General features: G+C 44.4%; 1 protein-coding gene across 1 annotated transcript in view; it reads right to left on the reverse strand.

The window, feature by feature from the left end:
- The window catches only part of NLRP1 (NLR family pyrin domain containing 1), a 96,796-nt gene that overhangs the window by 26,862 nt on the left and 54,140 nt on the right, over positions 1-15,794 (reverse strand). Inside the window, exons 3-4 of the mRNA XM_054575673.1 lie at positions 12,258-13,869; positions 8,950-9,120 (exon numbers count right to left, since the gene is read on the reverse strand). Coding sequence (XP_054431648.1) covers positions 8,950-9,120; positions 12,258-13,869 — 1,783 coding nt within the window. The remainder of the gene's footprint in view (positions 1-8,949; positions 9,121-12,257; positions 13,870-15,794) is intronic.

The raw sequence follows: 15,794 nt of genomic DNA on the forward strand, positions 1-15,794 counted from the left end.
TCCCTTCCTCCCTTCCTTCCTTCCTTCTTTCCTTCCTGCTGTGTAGTAATACACTGTGTAAATGTACCATAGTTTTTTGATCCACTCATTTATTGATGGTCACTTAGGTTGCTTCCAGCCCGTGGCTATTGTATTTGTGCTGCTGTGAACATTGGGGTGCATAGGTTCTTTTGAATTGTTGTTTTGGGATTCTTAGGATATAATCCCAGCAGTGGAATTGCTGGGTCAAAAGGCAAGTTTCATTTTTAGCTGTTTGAGAAAATCCCAAACTGTTTTCCACAGTGGCTGCTCCAGTCTGCATTCCCACCAACAGTGCACCAGAGTTCCCTTTTCTCCACCTCTGCACCAGCAATTGTTGTTTGTTGATGTGTTTATGATGGCCATTCTGACTGGTGTGAAGTGGTATCTCCTCGTAGTTTTAATTTGCATCTCTCTGATGGCTAGTGATGCTGAGCATCCTTTCATCTGTCTCTGGGCCCTGGGTATATCCCACTTGGAGAAGTGACTGTTCAGGTCCTTTGCCCATTTTTTTATTTGGATTGGTTGTCTTCCTGGAGTGGAGTTGTGTGATTTCTTTATATATTTTGGAGATCAAATCCTTGTCTGAGGTTTAATTGGCCAATATATTTTCCCATACAGTTGGTTCCCTTTTCATTTTGCTGATGTTTTCTTTAGCCATGCAGAAGCTTCTTATTTTGATGAACATGATAACAGGACAGAAATAATCAAGTAGATCAATGAAAAAAAAATGAGCATTCTAGAAACAAATGTATATATCAGTCTAACAATGTAATACATGATTAAATTGATATTTCAAATCAATGAGGAAAATGAGGCTTATTGAACAAATAAAGTGCATGGACCACTATTACTTGAAATAAAACAAATATAGAGCCCTATTTCACACATTATGCAAGAAATATTCAGGTGAGTTAAAAATCAATATGTAAAATCAAAGGAGTTTTAGGAGAAAAAGAAAATAATATTTTTCTTGCCCTGAAGTAACATATTCAAACCAAGAAGTTATAAAGTAAAATGTTGACAATATGACTATATTAAGCATTTAAGACTATAGAGTAATATACATGCAAAAAAAGTTAAAAGACAAGTAATAGAATAAGAAAGTATTTGCACATATCTAAGAAAGGGTTAATTTTTTTTTTTTAGGGTAAAAATTCTACAAACACTTAATCAAAAAATGGGTAAAGAATACCAAAAAGCCATTTAAAGCTTTTAAAAAATTATAGAAATAGGCAAGAAATAAACAAAACCAAGCTTAGTTTCAAAAAGTAATAAAGTGACAGTTAAAATAACACATGATTATCATAATCAGATTAATAACTATTAAAAATATTGGTAATATCAAGTATTGGTGAGTGTGAGAAGAACTGGGTATTCATAGACTCTTTGCCTTCATCTTCTTAAAGCAGTCCCTTTAGCATATCTTGCAATGCTAGTTTGGTGGAGGTCTTTTAGCCTTCTTTTGTCTGGGAAACTCCTTATTTCGCTTTACATTTTAAGTGAGAGCTTTGCTGGGTAGAGCAGTCTTGGTTGCAGGCCTTTGCTTTTCATTGCTTGGAATATTTCTTGTCATTCCTTCTGGCTTGTAGTGTTTCTTTTGAGAAGTCAGCTGCCAGCCCTACCTGGGCTCCCTTGTATGTTACTACCTGTTTCTTTCTTTCTGCCTTTAGGATTCTCTGTTTGTCTTTGATATTTGCCTTTTTAATGATGACGTGTCTTGGAGTGGACCACATTGGGTTCCTCTTGCATGGAACCCTCTGTGCTTCCTGGACTTGTGTGACATTTTCTCTCCTCATATCAGGGAAGTTTTCCATGATTACTTTTTCAAACAGGTTCTCTATTCCTTCCTCTTCTTCTTCTCCTTCTGGTATCCCTATTATACGGATATTATTACATTTCAGGTTGTCCTGCATTTCCCTCAACACCGCTTCATTCTTTTTGAGTCTTTTTTCATTTTCTTGCTCTTTCTGGGAGCTTTTTCTACCTTATTCTCCAGCTTGCTGATTCGGTCCTCAGCTTCATCTAGCCTGCTTTTGATTCCTTCTACTGTGTTCTTCAAGTTACAAATTGTATTCTTCATTTCCTCTTGACTCCTATTGATAGTTTCTATGTCCTTTTTCATGCTGATAGAGTTTGCAGTAAGTTTCTCATAGTTTCCCAGTAGTTTCTGATAATTCTCTCTGAGTGCACTGAGCGCACTGAGCTTCCTTAGAACCATTGTTTTGAAATCAGCATTTGATAGTTAACTTGACTCTATTTCATTTAGTTATTTTCCTGGACATTCCTCCTTTCCCTGCTATTTGGGAGTGTTTCTTTATCTCCCCATTGTTTGTGAGACTCTTCTTTTTTGCTTCTGCTTATTAAATTGATCTGTCTTCATTTCCTGACATTGTGGTGTGAACTTCTATGATAGGAGACCGCTGTTTTTTCTTTCTGGATCTGCCTCTGATGATGTCAAATGTTGACCCTGTCTACCCCTAGGCAGTCTGAGACTTTCAGGAATCTTCTGTCTGTGGTTGTCTCTTTCAGTTGTTAATCTACTCACTCTGCACTCAGCACTCAGGTTTAGACACCACAGGGAGGGGCAGAGGCCCTCCTGGGGGATGGGTTATTGTGTCCTCTCATGCTGCTACTGCTCAGGGGAGTGGCCTTCTGGGTAATATGGCTGCTCCGTGTGGGGCATGAGTCAGCACCAGGACCCTGTCGACGACTCTCATTTCTCTCCCGAAAGCCTCCCTCCCCAGTCTCTCCCCAGGTGTCGCCAGCCAACTCTGCCCCTGCCTGTGCCGGAGACCAGCATAAATGGCTGCAAATAAAAATTTATGCGTTGGACCTTTAAAGGCTCTTAGCATCTTCAGGCGCCTGTCTCTGGCAGAGAGCAACCTGCTGCTCTTTGCAGCAGGTTGTTATCTGTGTACTTTTTGGGGCTCTGGTGCTGTAGCTGGAGATCCCTGCTTATTATTTAGAAATGTCTCTTCTCAGGGGGATCCAACTGGCCATTTCAATACCCCTCTGGCACTGCCACCATGGGTGCCCTGCCCACCTTCTCGAGTCTCTACCGCACTCCTTACCAGTTAGGTTGTGCTGAAGCTGATTCTTCTGTCTGTCTCAGGTTATAAAGCTCCTCTCCCACTAGTGTTCAGTTTCTTCCAGGTGATTTCTTCACAATTAAGTTGTAATTCCAGTTTGATCCTGGGAGGAGGTTAGTGTGACTTCCATTCTCTCCTCTGCTATCTTGAAGTCTCTGAAATTCCATTCTGATCCTAGATCTTGGCCTTTACATACTGTATTGTATCCGAGTGTTCACCTTGAGAGCAGTGGCCATCCCCATAAAGATTTATATGAAAATCTGCATCTCAGTGGAAATTTCACTGCTGATGGTAGGTCAGAAAAGTTGAAACCTAGATTTGCCATCATCTCCCACTTGCTCAACTTCTTCCACCTAAGCCTTCTTCAGTGAACAACCACTTAACACTCTCCTTTCTTCTAAGCTTGTCCCAATTTCTTTTCTTCACTTCTCTTGGAATCTAGCTGAGATTCTGTGATATGTCATTGGCTATATGACTGAATTCCTTACCCTCTGACCTCCCATTATATCCCTCCAGCTAACCCCAACCTCTGCCCTTCTCCCACTCCCCCACCCTCACTCTCAGCTGAGTAACAAGGGCAGGGGCTGCCATTATGAATCACAACAGTGACTCTCACATGGGCCCCAGCAATGCCTGTAAGGCAGAGATCTCTCTCACTCACCCTGGCTGGTGTGGCTCAGTGGATTGAGAGCCAGCCTAAGAACCAAAAAGTCGCCTGTTCAATTCCCAGTCAGGGCCTATGCCTGTGTAGCTGACCTGGTCCCCATTTGGGAGTGTGCGAGGGGCAATTGTTTGTTGCATCTTTCAGAGACTGATATTTCTCTCCCTCTGTTTATTCCTGTCATTACCTTTCTCTAAAATAAATAAGTAAAATCTGAAAGAAAAGAGATCTCTCACTGTGCAGTGGCCATTTCCATATTATACCTTCCCCAAGCCTCCAACACCTCAACCCTCAAACTCTTAGTATAGAACTGAATTCCTACTTCACAGGGAAAGATGGAGCCATCAGATGGGAATCCATCAGCTTCCCACAGGCAAACCTATGTGTCTATGGCCACCTTCTCTCTGCCAGGTCTTCATCTGTCCTTCTGTTACAGTAGGAGGTGTTCCCAACTCCTCCAACGCCAGTCTTTCTCCCATTGCCTCCCTCTGAGGAAAGAGAGACCATCAATTAGTCCTTCTTCCTGTATCTCTCATCATCCTTATCAAAAAAATTGAAACTTAGGCCTTTTTCTTCTTCAGTGCAAACAAGGACACACGTCCCTCCTCTCTAGTAAATCCCACATTCGCTTCTGCTTTCCTTCTGTTTCGTTCTTCACTACCAAAGTCTGTGATAAAGGTGTTTGTATTTGTTGCCTCATTTTCACCTCCGTCTTTACATTTAGTCTCCTCCTATTTGGGTGCCGACTTCATCACCTCACAAAACTGTTCCTGCTGAGGACATCTGTGACTTCCCTATCACAAATCCAATGGACAACTTCAAGTGCTTTTGTGTTTGACCTCCAGGCAGCAATGGCCCCTGATGACCACGCACTCCTTGAAACCCTCTACTGCTTTAAGTTCCATGACACACACTGCCTTGGAGTTCTTCCCTCCTCCCTGGCTATTCTTCCTCAAGCCTCCATGCTGACTTCTCTTGGCCATTCAACATTGGGAAGGGTGAGTCTCCCAAGGCTGGACATGCAAACTTTTCTTTTGCATATGAATTTTAGGGTCCGCTTGACCATTTATTTAAAAAAAGGCATCTGTTTTTTTTCATAGGAAGTGGGTTGAATGTATACATCACTTTGGAAATCATGACTATCTTAACACTATGAAGTCTTTCAGTCCATGAACATGAAATGTCTTACCATTTATTTAGTTTTGATTTAACTTCTTCAACTATGTTTTGTAATTTTCAGTATATGAGTCTTGCTCTTCCTTTGTCAAATTTATTCCCAAGTTTTATACTTCTTGGTGCTATTGTATATGGAGTTGTTTTCTTAATTATATTTTTTGGATTGTTTATTACTAATATGTATAAGTACAGTTTTTTTTTAATGCTGAACTTTTACCCTGCAAGCTTACTAATTAGTTTATTAGTTCTAATAGCTATTTTTTGTGGTTTCCTTAGGATTTTTAAAATACAGCCATGTAAGGTGCAAATAGGGATAATTTTACTTTTTCCTTTATTATACAGAAGAGTTTTATTTCATTCTCTTGCCTAATTTCTCTGGGTAGAGCCTCTGGTATAATGTTGAATGGACTTGGAAAAGTAGAGAGTTTGGTCTTGTTTCTATTTTTAGGATAAAAGCATTCTTTCAACATTAAGTGTAAAGTTAGTTGTGGGTTTTTCATAGCTGGTTGTTATCAGGTTTTCTCGAAAGTTCCTATATTTTCCTTGTTTATTGAACAAGTGTTGTTCATGTGAAAAGCTGTTGGATTTTTTCAAGTACATTTTTTTATGTCTATTGAGATGATCATGTAGGTTTTGTCCTTTACTCTAGTAACATGATGTATTACATGGATTCATTTTCCTGGTTTAAACAGACTTTGCATTCCTTAGATAAATTCCACTTGGTCATGCTTTACCATCCTTTTTATATGTTTTAATATTGTATTGAGGATTTTCATATCTGTATTCATGAGAGACACTGGCCTTAGTTTTTTAAATATGTTGTGATGACTTTGCTTGTCTTTGTCTGATACTGATACCAGGGTAGTGATACCATTATAAAGTGAGTTGGAAAGTGTTGCCTCTTGTATTTCTTTCTTTCTTTTGCAGAGTTTGAGAATATTGGTGTTAATTCTTCTTTAAATGTTTGGTAAATTAATCAATGAAACAATCTGGGCCTGGGCTTTCCCTTGTAGGAAGGTTTCTTTCTCTCGTTCTTTCTGTCTTTCTTTATTTCTTACTTTCACTAATTCAATCTCTGGCTGTTAAAAGTTTATTTAGATTTCCTAAATCTTCTTTAGTCAGTGTCAATAGTTTGTGTTTTTCTAGGAAATGGTCCATTTCATTAGGTTATCTAATTTGTTGGCTTAAAATATTCATGTTTCCTTGAAGTCCCTTTAAATTTTTCAGTGAGGTCAATTGTGGTGACCTCTCTTTCATTCTTTGTATTAATAATTTGAATCATGTAATTTTTATCCTACTCAGTTTGTCTGTTGTGCTGATCTTTGCAAAGAGCTAACTTTTGCTGTCATTATTTTCTGTATTGTTTTTGTATTCTCTGTTTTTATTTCCATTCTATGTAATTTTCTTTGTTCTGCTTGCTTTTTGTTATATTTCCTCCTTTCTTTTATTGTTTTTTTTTATTTTTAAAGTGGAATGTTAAGTTGTACATTTGAGCTTTTTCTTCTTCTCATAGTCTTTGCCTCTGTCCTCTTCCTGTTTCTTTCTTAAATACATTTTTTTTTAAAGAACTGTTTTCTTTTTCAGCACAATTGGGCAGAAACTACATATCTCTGCCCCCACATACACAGCCTCCCCCAATATCATCACTGAGCTTCAAAGTAGAACATGTGTTGCAATCAGTGGACCTACATTGACACACCATAATCACCCGAAGTTCACAGTTTACATCAAGGTTCACTTTTGTTGTTTCATATTCTATCACTTTTTTTTTCCTCACTGATGGGTATTTTTCATTGCTTCTGAGAGGGATATGAAGCAAGAGAGGAAGGGAGACAGAAGCACCAATGCGAGTGAGATCGTTGATTATTGCCTCCACTATGCGCCTGGACCAGGGATCCCATGTGCCTGGACTGGGAATGACACCTGCTACCGAGCTTTGTGCCCTGACTGGGAATTGACCCTGCAGCCTTTCGGTTACAGGACAATGCTCCAACCAATGAGCCATGCTGGACATAGGTATAGTCTATGGATTTAGACAAATATAAAAGAATATGCACCCACCATTATAGTGTTATACAGAATAGCCACTATGTTCTGTCTATTCATCCTTACCAGTCCCAACCCTGGCACTCACTAATCTTTTTACTGTCTTCGTATTTTTGCGTCTTACAGAATTTCACATTGTTGGTATCATACAGTATGTAGCTTTTCAGACTGTCTTTTTTTCCACCTAGCAATATGTATTTAAGTTTCCCCCATGTCTTTTTATAGCTTTATGGATTACTTTTCCCCCACAGTGAATAACATTCCACAGTATGAATGTGCCAGAGCTTATTTACCTGCTGGCTGAAGGACATATGTGTTGCTCTCCAGTTCTGGCAATTATAAATAAAGCTGCTATAAACATTGCTGTGCAGGTTTTTGTGTGAACATAGGCTCTCAACTCATTTGGATAAATACGTACGGGAACGATTGTTGGGTCACGTGGTAAGTGTGTGTTTATTGTGAAGGAATCTGCAAAGTGGCCATATGGTGTTGCTCTCCCACCAGCAGTGTATGAGAGTTCTTGTTGCTCCACTAAATAGTCAGCATTTGGCGTTGTCTTGTTCTAGATTTGGGACATTCTAGTGGGTGTATAGTCATATCCCTTCTTCTTTTTATAATTTTGGCATTGATGTCAATTCATTTTTTCTCTAGGCACTGATTTGGCTGTATCAAATGAGTTTTAGTACATTGTATTTTTGTTTTCATTCATCTCAAAACATTTTCAAATGTCCCTTATGATTTCTTCATTGACCCATTCTTTATGCAGGAATATGTTGTTTCATTTCTGTATATTTGTGAATTTCCTAAATTTTCTGCTGTTATTGATTTCCCATTTCATTTTATTACATTCAGAGAATGTAATTTGTATGATTAAAATTCTTTTAAATTTATTGAGATTTGCTTTTTCAGGCATCTTATTTTTGCATAGAGCATTTTTGATACAGGCTGGAATATTCCTTTTGGATACTTCGCAAGAACTTGAAATAAACATGCACAAAATCCCACCCATGGCTTCCCAACCCCCACCCACTCCTCTCCCACTCTTTCCCATCTTGGGGATGGTGCCACCGTCCCATGTTTTCCTCTGGCCTGAACCTAAGATCATCATCTTTATGTCTCCATCTTCCTTGATCTATAAATGTAATCCATTACTCAGTCTGGTTGATTTTACCTTTTATTTTTTTAAAAAAAAACAACCAACTCTTGATTTGATTCACTTCTTTCCATTTCCAAGGCCAACACTGTTATCTAAGATACCACCATTTCTTACAGAAACTTACAATGTCCCTCCCTGCAAGCTCTCACCATTGTTATAGGAACTACTGAAATGTCCCTATGAACTGGTCTCCCAGCCTCTACTTTTGCTCTCCTCCATTCCATTTTCTATACTGCAGTCTCTCTCTACTTCAAAAATGGTCTGATCTGATAAACCTTTTGATTATAAACACATTGCATTAGAAATAAAAAAAAATACCACCAAATTCCATCAGGGCCTTGCACAGAGGGTCTGGCTGCGCGATCTCTGTAGCCCTGTTGCTCCTTCGCTCTCCATCGTGCACCCTCACTGGCCTGCGTTCAGCTCCACGACAGCCCTTCCTCCCTCCTGCACGGGGGCTTTGAACTTTCCTTCCTCCTGCCTCACTCAGGTAAACTCCCTGCATTCTTCAGGTGGCCTTCAGTACACACTTTCTTAGGTAGTTTTCAGGGGAGGCCCTTCCCTGGGCCTGAAATTACACGCGTGTTTGTGTGGTTGACGGTGGTCCCTTGCAGGCGCTGTGAGGATGGAACCCTGTCTGTGTTTGCTCAGAGTAGGAGCCATGGCCCTGGCGCAGGGCGTGGCCAGGGGGGCTCAGGGAACGGTTGCTGAATACGGACACCACACCCCGATCCTGGACACAACTTCCGTCTTGATCTCCTGTCCATCCTGTTTCAGGACAGAAGTGGGGCCAGACTCACCTCAGGGTCTCCAGGTGGCAGTGAGGACATTTCAGGGCCTCACAGAGACTCTGTACTGCAGAGCAGCTCAGGGAGTTTCCACTCAGGTCCAGCTCCTTCAGGCTTCCAGGGACTTTGAAAAGGGAGAAGAAAATCTGCCAGCCCGCATCTGTAAAGGGGCGCAAGCTGGACCTGAGGGGGAGAGAGAAGTGAAAAGATGTGACCCGTGTGCGTGCTGAGGGGGGTGTTGTGTGCACAGCCCTGCCCTGCACAGTGGGGTTCGGATGCTCCGAGCGCCAGGCTGCAACCCAGGGCGACCCCCAGGGCTGACCAGCCTCCCCGACTGCGCTCTGCTCCCGCCTCCCAGGGCGAAGCGCCCCTCTTCTGCGTGGCCCCTCACTGCACTGCCCCGGCCACCCTGCACTGCAGGGCTCACTTGGTGGGCCTGTCCCTGCCCCAGTCTGGGAGATGCTTGTGGGCAGGGGCGGCTACTGTTCATCCTTTTGATCTGCAGAGCCCGGCACAGGGCCTGGCGCAGAGCTGGGGGAACAGGCAGCCTTCCTCGCCTCAGCGCAGACCTGCCTTTCTTCCTGTGGCTCAGAGGCTGTGAAGTCCTGGCTTCCAGAAAGGAAAGGAGTTGGTTGGAGGAGAGAACACAGCCTGGAAGAGGTGGTTTAAAGATGAGTTTTTGATGGAATTGTTGATTATGACTATTTATGCTGCTGTCCTGGTTTGCCCGTGAGGCACCAAATCCACTCATAAGGATAGCAAGACACAGAGAGGGTCCTCTGTAGAGAGATGGTAAAGGAGATGATCTCAGGAGAGAGCATTCGATGGTGGGCTTCCTGTGAGAATGTTAGGGTAGACTTCCTTGTGTAATTCCCACCAATGTAAATTCTATTTTTTCACACATTATTTAAATGACTTCCTCTACTGCTGGGGCTCAATGACTCAAACACTATTTCAAGTTCCAGAGTAGCATCTTTATTTTCTTCCTAGACAGCTGTACCTAGATAGCCCACTAGCTTCTTGGTCTAGTGTAGTATTTCTGCACTCCATTCATCCTCCCCTGATGCCCGCAGAGGCAGGAACAGAAGCTCTGGAATGAGCTGTCAGCACGCGAACTCCACTTCTGTGCGCCTCACCCAGTCTCCTCGCTGCAAGGAGGGGACAGGAGGACCTGCTGCAGAGGGTTTTGCGAAGATGTGAAAGTGTTACAGAGTATCCCAAAAATCTTAGTATAGTTTTAGCGTTAATAGCTCTAAGATGTATACACGCTGCAAAGGTACAAACCAATTTTATTGTTTGGAAGTTAATTGTTTTTCGATATTTAGTTAGTTTTTGGAAAGTTGAAGAATACTTTTTTAAGCTTTTGGTCTTGCTGAACATTTAGTGACTTTAATCTTTAATCAAGAAGAACTGAAATTAAAAAGTAAAAATCTATTATCAAAATGCACAATGCTTACTTACAAACCAAATACCTGGGGCTTCCCACCCTTTCTCTCTGTACTGGCCCTCCCCTATCAGCTGCGCAGGGGCAGGGTGGTGGTGCTCCAGTGTGGTAGGAAGCTGTCCACTGAGGGCAGGTTTTGCAGTTCTCTGGGTGGTGCAGGCCAAGGTCTGCCCCACCTGTGTTCTGCCTGGGGCCACCCTGTATAAGCTACACAACAATCTATAGATGGCTGCTACTTTTGCTGGGCTTGGGAATTCCCTGGTGAAGCCAAGCTGTGAACATAGGCTGGCTGCTGCTAGTCCCGGTCCTGGGGCCAGTTAGCAAGAGATATGGGGACTGGGGGACTTGCTGAGGAGGCCAGCTGTTGCTTGTTGGAGAAAATTTAAGAAGTTATGAAGTGTTAGTGAAGACTAGCCATTAATATAGAAAACCCACTGTTAACAGCTTGGGTGGGTCTGTGAGTTGGTGGGGTGGAGCCTCACGGGGTCTCCAGGGCTGGCAGACAGTGTAAGGCAGGTTGATGGAGTCCCAGGTATGGCACTCAGCAACGGGGTCTGTGGCTCCATTGGGGAGGAGGGTTCAGAAAAGGAACAATGGCCTGTGCGTGACTCACTGACTGGGAGAAAGCTGTCCCCCAGCTCTTGTCTTGATGCCAGTTACTTCAGTTTCTCCCTGTATGCCACTGGTGCTCTTCAAGCTGCCTTTCTGGTGATGGAGCTATTTGGGAGTGAGTCTGAGTAAGTCCGTGTGTGAGCCCTTTAAAAGGAGCTGCTTTGGACTCCCACAGTTCCTTCCACTGACTCAATCCCTGCTGGTTTTGCAGCAAGAAGTTATAGGGACTTATCTCCTTGGCACTGGAAACCTGTGCTGGGGGGGTCCAATGTGAGACTGGGACGCTTGCTCCCAGTGTCTCTCCCACATTTTTATCTGCCACACCTGGTTGTGGGACCAGCCTGTTCCACGTCCCGTCTGCATGAGATTTATATTTAGAAAAATATAAATCTGAAAATATAACACACAAATCCTACATTTCCTCCTTGGGGTCTCTGTTCTTTTGTGGTGCAGTCATGTGATCCCTTCCTTCTTTGGGCCACCAACTGCCCCTTCTATGTCTCTCTTATCATAGGTTTTTTACTCTATTCTAGTTACTGGACAGATGTCTGTCTCCCCCCCAGATTTGAGTTTCTTGAGACAGGTATGTGCTTCATTAATCTTTGATATTTAGGATCTGGCATAAAACCAGTGTATAATACTCATTTATGGAGTGAATAATCTATAGGAGAGATACAGGAGTTGTTAGAGAAAGCTGATCCATCATATTCAAGCAGGGGTACCTGGGGCAATAGTGCATCACTGGCACACACAAGAAAATTGGTTTTGCAGGGACAGTAGAGACTCCTTTTCAGACACACACACACACATACACACACACACACACTCTGAGGTGAAGGGAGAGATCTTAGGGTTAATGTCGTAGTGAACATCCATCGAGGGGGTGCCTGAAGCAGCTGAGTGAGCAGTGCCTGGAGGAAAGCGTGTCAAGAGGGAGAAGTAGAGCAGGTGGGCTGGGTAGATGGGAGGTGACGTGAGCCTGGGGGGGACGCGCACCAGGAGCGAAGGTGGATGTCATGCCCGAGCGGGAGGAGGAGCAGCAGTGCAAGGCAGGGCCACCGCAGGTGCATTAGGGAAGGTCACATATTCAGACACTGCGGCTCAGGATCCTCGGTGGAGAGAGAATGGGAGTCAGAGTGGCCGTTAGAAGTCCCTGGTGACTCAGTCCTTTAGCAACTTGAGGCCAGGCTTAGCTCTGGTTCCTCCGGGGCCAGGAGAGTGGGAACAACAGAGGAGCTGGAGGGAAGGGAGGGGGAGCACTCACAGAACAACACCTGAAGATCTTTGTGCTTGTCGGTGCGGTCCACCCTCGTTCAGTTGAAGCCATTTCACGAGCCGGCTGAATTTAATGCAGAAGGTGAACACCAGGAGCTCCATGTCAGTTTGGACACATGTACTTGTTCCAGAGAAATTGGACATTACTTCTGTCAGAAACTTTTCATCCTGAATCTCGTAAAGACAGTGGAACAAGTGCCAACAATATGGTCCTAGTTTCTGCTGTGTGAGGTTGGCCTCCTTCTTGGCCAATCGCAGCAGCTTGTGATACCTGTCCTGGGAGAGCTGGCATTTGAAGATGCTCTCTGTCTCTCTCATGCCCTGCTCACTCAGAAGGCCAAATAGGAAACACGTGGTTGGTTTCCCAAACACACTAACCACCCCACGTTCTCCTATCAACTCTTTCATACTTTTGATGCTCATTAACTTCTTACCCTCTAAAACACAAGACATTGCTGCAAAGAACTCCTGGAAACAGAGGTGAATGAAGCTGTAGCTCAGAGAGGTGGGGTGTTCCTGAAGAACACCCATCTTCAAGAGAGCGGAGATGATGTCCTCATCTAACCCGTGTTCTCTCAGGTCCTCCGGACTGAACAGGGTCTTTCCTTGCCCGATGCCCTTAGCAGCCAGAGAGCAGATATCCCACAGCTTAGTCCCGAGGGACTGAGCTTGGAGAACGTGGGAAGAGTAGTGCAGACAGAGGGCTGTGGTTGTCCGGCAGGTCAGTGAGAGTTTTTGCCCCTGATCCATCTGCTGCTTCAGGCAAGTGCAGACCAGCCAGGTCACCCAGGGCACCACACACATGGTCAAGAGAGCCGGGTTTGATTCAACCAAGTTAAAGGCTCTGATTGCTTTGCTATGATCTGTGAAGTATTGATGGAAATACTCCCTCCTGGCTGACTCAGAGAATCCGAGGACCTCCACCCAGCGTGGCTGCTTTAAATAAGGAATGAGCTTCCCCAGAGCTGTGATCCGAGCTGTGATGAGCAGGGAAGCCTCGGGAAGTAAGGTTTTCTTCAGCAAGCTGCCCAGCAGTGCGTGCACCGGCTGCTGAGGGCCCCAGTGCGGATCGAGCTGAAAACTGTGCTCCTCCAAGTCCCATTCTGGTTCATCCAAGTTATCAAGAATGAAGAGCAGCTTCTTCTGCTGAGACAGGATCTGTCCAATGGGAGCCACATCGACAGCCCAGTCTTTTTTGGTGACCTCATTGAGACTCATTGTCCTGGACTGGGCCAGCTCTCTGCAGTTGAAGTAGAAGACATGCTGGAAGCGGTCCCTGTACAGCCGGCCTTCCTCCCAGGCTCTCCTCACCTGTCTGGCCAGGGTTGACTTCCCGATTCCAGCCACCCCATGCAGTACGACTGTGGGAGGCTCTCTCTGGGTACCCGGGCCAGGGCCAAATAAGTCTCTGACCTCCATCAAAAGATTTTGATTCTCTATCACGCTGTGTTTCCTTTTCCAGAGTGGAAAATTATAGCCTCTGGGTTGAGATCTGTGTAGAAGTAGCAGCTGTGTGAATTCCTGTTGGAAATCCTCATTTTTCTGTGACATTGTATGGAGGGGCATTTCTTTCCTTCCCTCATGGTATTTTTCTGTGATTCCTAAGTAAGGGAGGGAAAGATGGAATAGAAAAGTATAGAATACATTTGTTCACTTGTTTTACCATTTATTCATTTATTCACAGCTGTTTCTGCACCCACTCCATCCTACACCCTGTGCTGACTGCGGGTAACGGTACTTTCTTGCCAGGTCAGTGGAGGACACATGGGGTTTTGCGGAGAAGATCCTAACTCAAGCCTTGACTTGACCAACTCATTCTTGCTGTGTAAAGTTCCTTCATTCTACCAAGATTAATCAAGGTCTTACAGTGCCGGGCCCTGATGAAGAAGCTGGGGATAAAGGGTGAACGAAACAGACACAGCTCTCTGCTTTCATGAATTCCATGACCTGAACTTGTAGCCCACTGAGCATCAGTTCTTTCATCCTTAAATTGTAAGTGGTCCTGGCAGCATGAAGGGGCTAATGGTGGTGTAGCAGATACTACTGGTCCTGACAGTACCCCCTCTGCACCTTCCATTGAGGTACAGGCCAAGGATATTCTTCTACAAGCACTGGGGTTTTTCTGTTTGAGGTGTCTGTCTTAAGCAATGGGTGTGGCAGGCAAGGACCCCAGGGGAGTAAATGCCCTAGGAGGAGCACTCAACCAGTGGCAAATGGCAGTTCCTTGTCCCCCAGAAGACATAACTCTGATGTGTGCTCTATATTGTGCCCAGAATACCCATCAAGCATCAAACCTCAGTTAGTCACAGGCTTAGGTGCTCTGTACTGCCAGTTTCATTGGTTTCCCCACTTCCCTCTTTCACTTCTCCTTCCTAATTTTGCTTCTAGAACACCTGTTCCTGAATGAGCCACTTACAGCTTTATAACTTCAGAGGTGTAATTAGCTAAAACATTCTCCTTTTGAGTAGTTTTGTTTTGCCAGTCACCTCTCCCAACTGAGTACCAAAAAAGGCCTCCATGAAAGATGGCAGAAGTTGTTGTTAGAGCCCAGTGGGATTAAATTTCCCAACAGGACCAGAAACTTGACATCAAGGAAAACTGGCACATGTGTCTGCTGAATGACTCTAGGATGTGGTGGCAGGTGAAGAATATGGCCAGCAGGACAGGCTGCATGCCTCGAAGTACATAGAGAGGAAGATCAGGCTGAAGAAGAGCACCCTCATGAAGAATCCAAAGGAAACCCTCAGCCTTGACAAGACAAAGAAGAAGACCAGTGTTGGGATGCGTCCCCAACACCCAGCATGGATGCTGAGTACCCCGCCAATAAACGCGTGTCAACTGCACCTCTGACCTCAGCATGCTGGGCTTTGTCAAGTTTGCCTACATGACTGTGAAGGTAGACAAACTATCCCTGGTGATGGAGTCCCGTGTCACTGTCATGGAGAAGTGCATGCCATGTCACTGCTGGCATGGAGGCTACTATGGGCAGTTGGGCTGGTTCCCCTCCAACTACATCCTGGAGGAGGTGGAAGAGTTGGTCGCTGAATCCCCCAGCTCCCTGTGCCTGCTGCAAGGCTTGCCTGAATAATGGCGAGGGCACCTATGTTCTGTGTGTTGTCCAGAAACTGTACCTGTTCAGCTCAGGCACTGAAAAGCTCACCTTCGAGGTGAAGGGAGAGACCATGGAGTTAATGGAGAAGCCCAAGAATGACCTGGGGTGATGGAAATGCAAAGACACTTGGGACAGGTCTGCCATATCTACCAACACTAGGTGGTGGTTCTCACCAATGGACCGGCCCTGTCCCTGTCGTATGTCCCACAGATCAGCTACCTGAGGAAGGGGCATGAGGCACATCACAGCCAGAGAGTGGTATCATGGGCCTGATGTGCCACCGGGCCACGTGTGCCCTTTGTGGCTCTTCTCTCACGGTGTATGAGCAGATTGATCAAACCTGATGGCACCCCAGGTAAAGGGGTTAACATCCAATCCATAAAAATTTACCTAAAAGAAGAGGCACAGATCCCA

The sequence above is a fragment of the Pteronotus mesoamericanus genome, unplaced genomic scaffold (assembly GCF_021234165.1).
Source record: "Pteronotus mesoamericanus isolate MK-2021 breed Mesoamerican mustached bat unplaced genomic scaffold, CSHL_Meso_final contig_317, whole genome shotgun sequence".
NCBI classification, from domain to species: domain Eukaryota; kingdom Metazoa; phylum Chordata; class Mammalia; order Chiroptera; family Mormoopidae; genus Pteronotus; species Pteronotus mesoamericanus.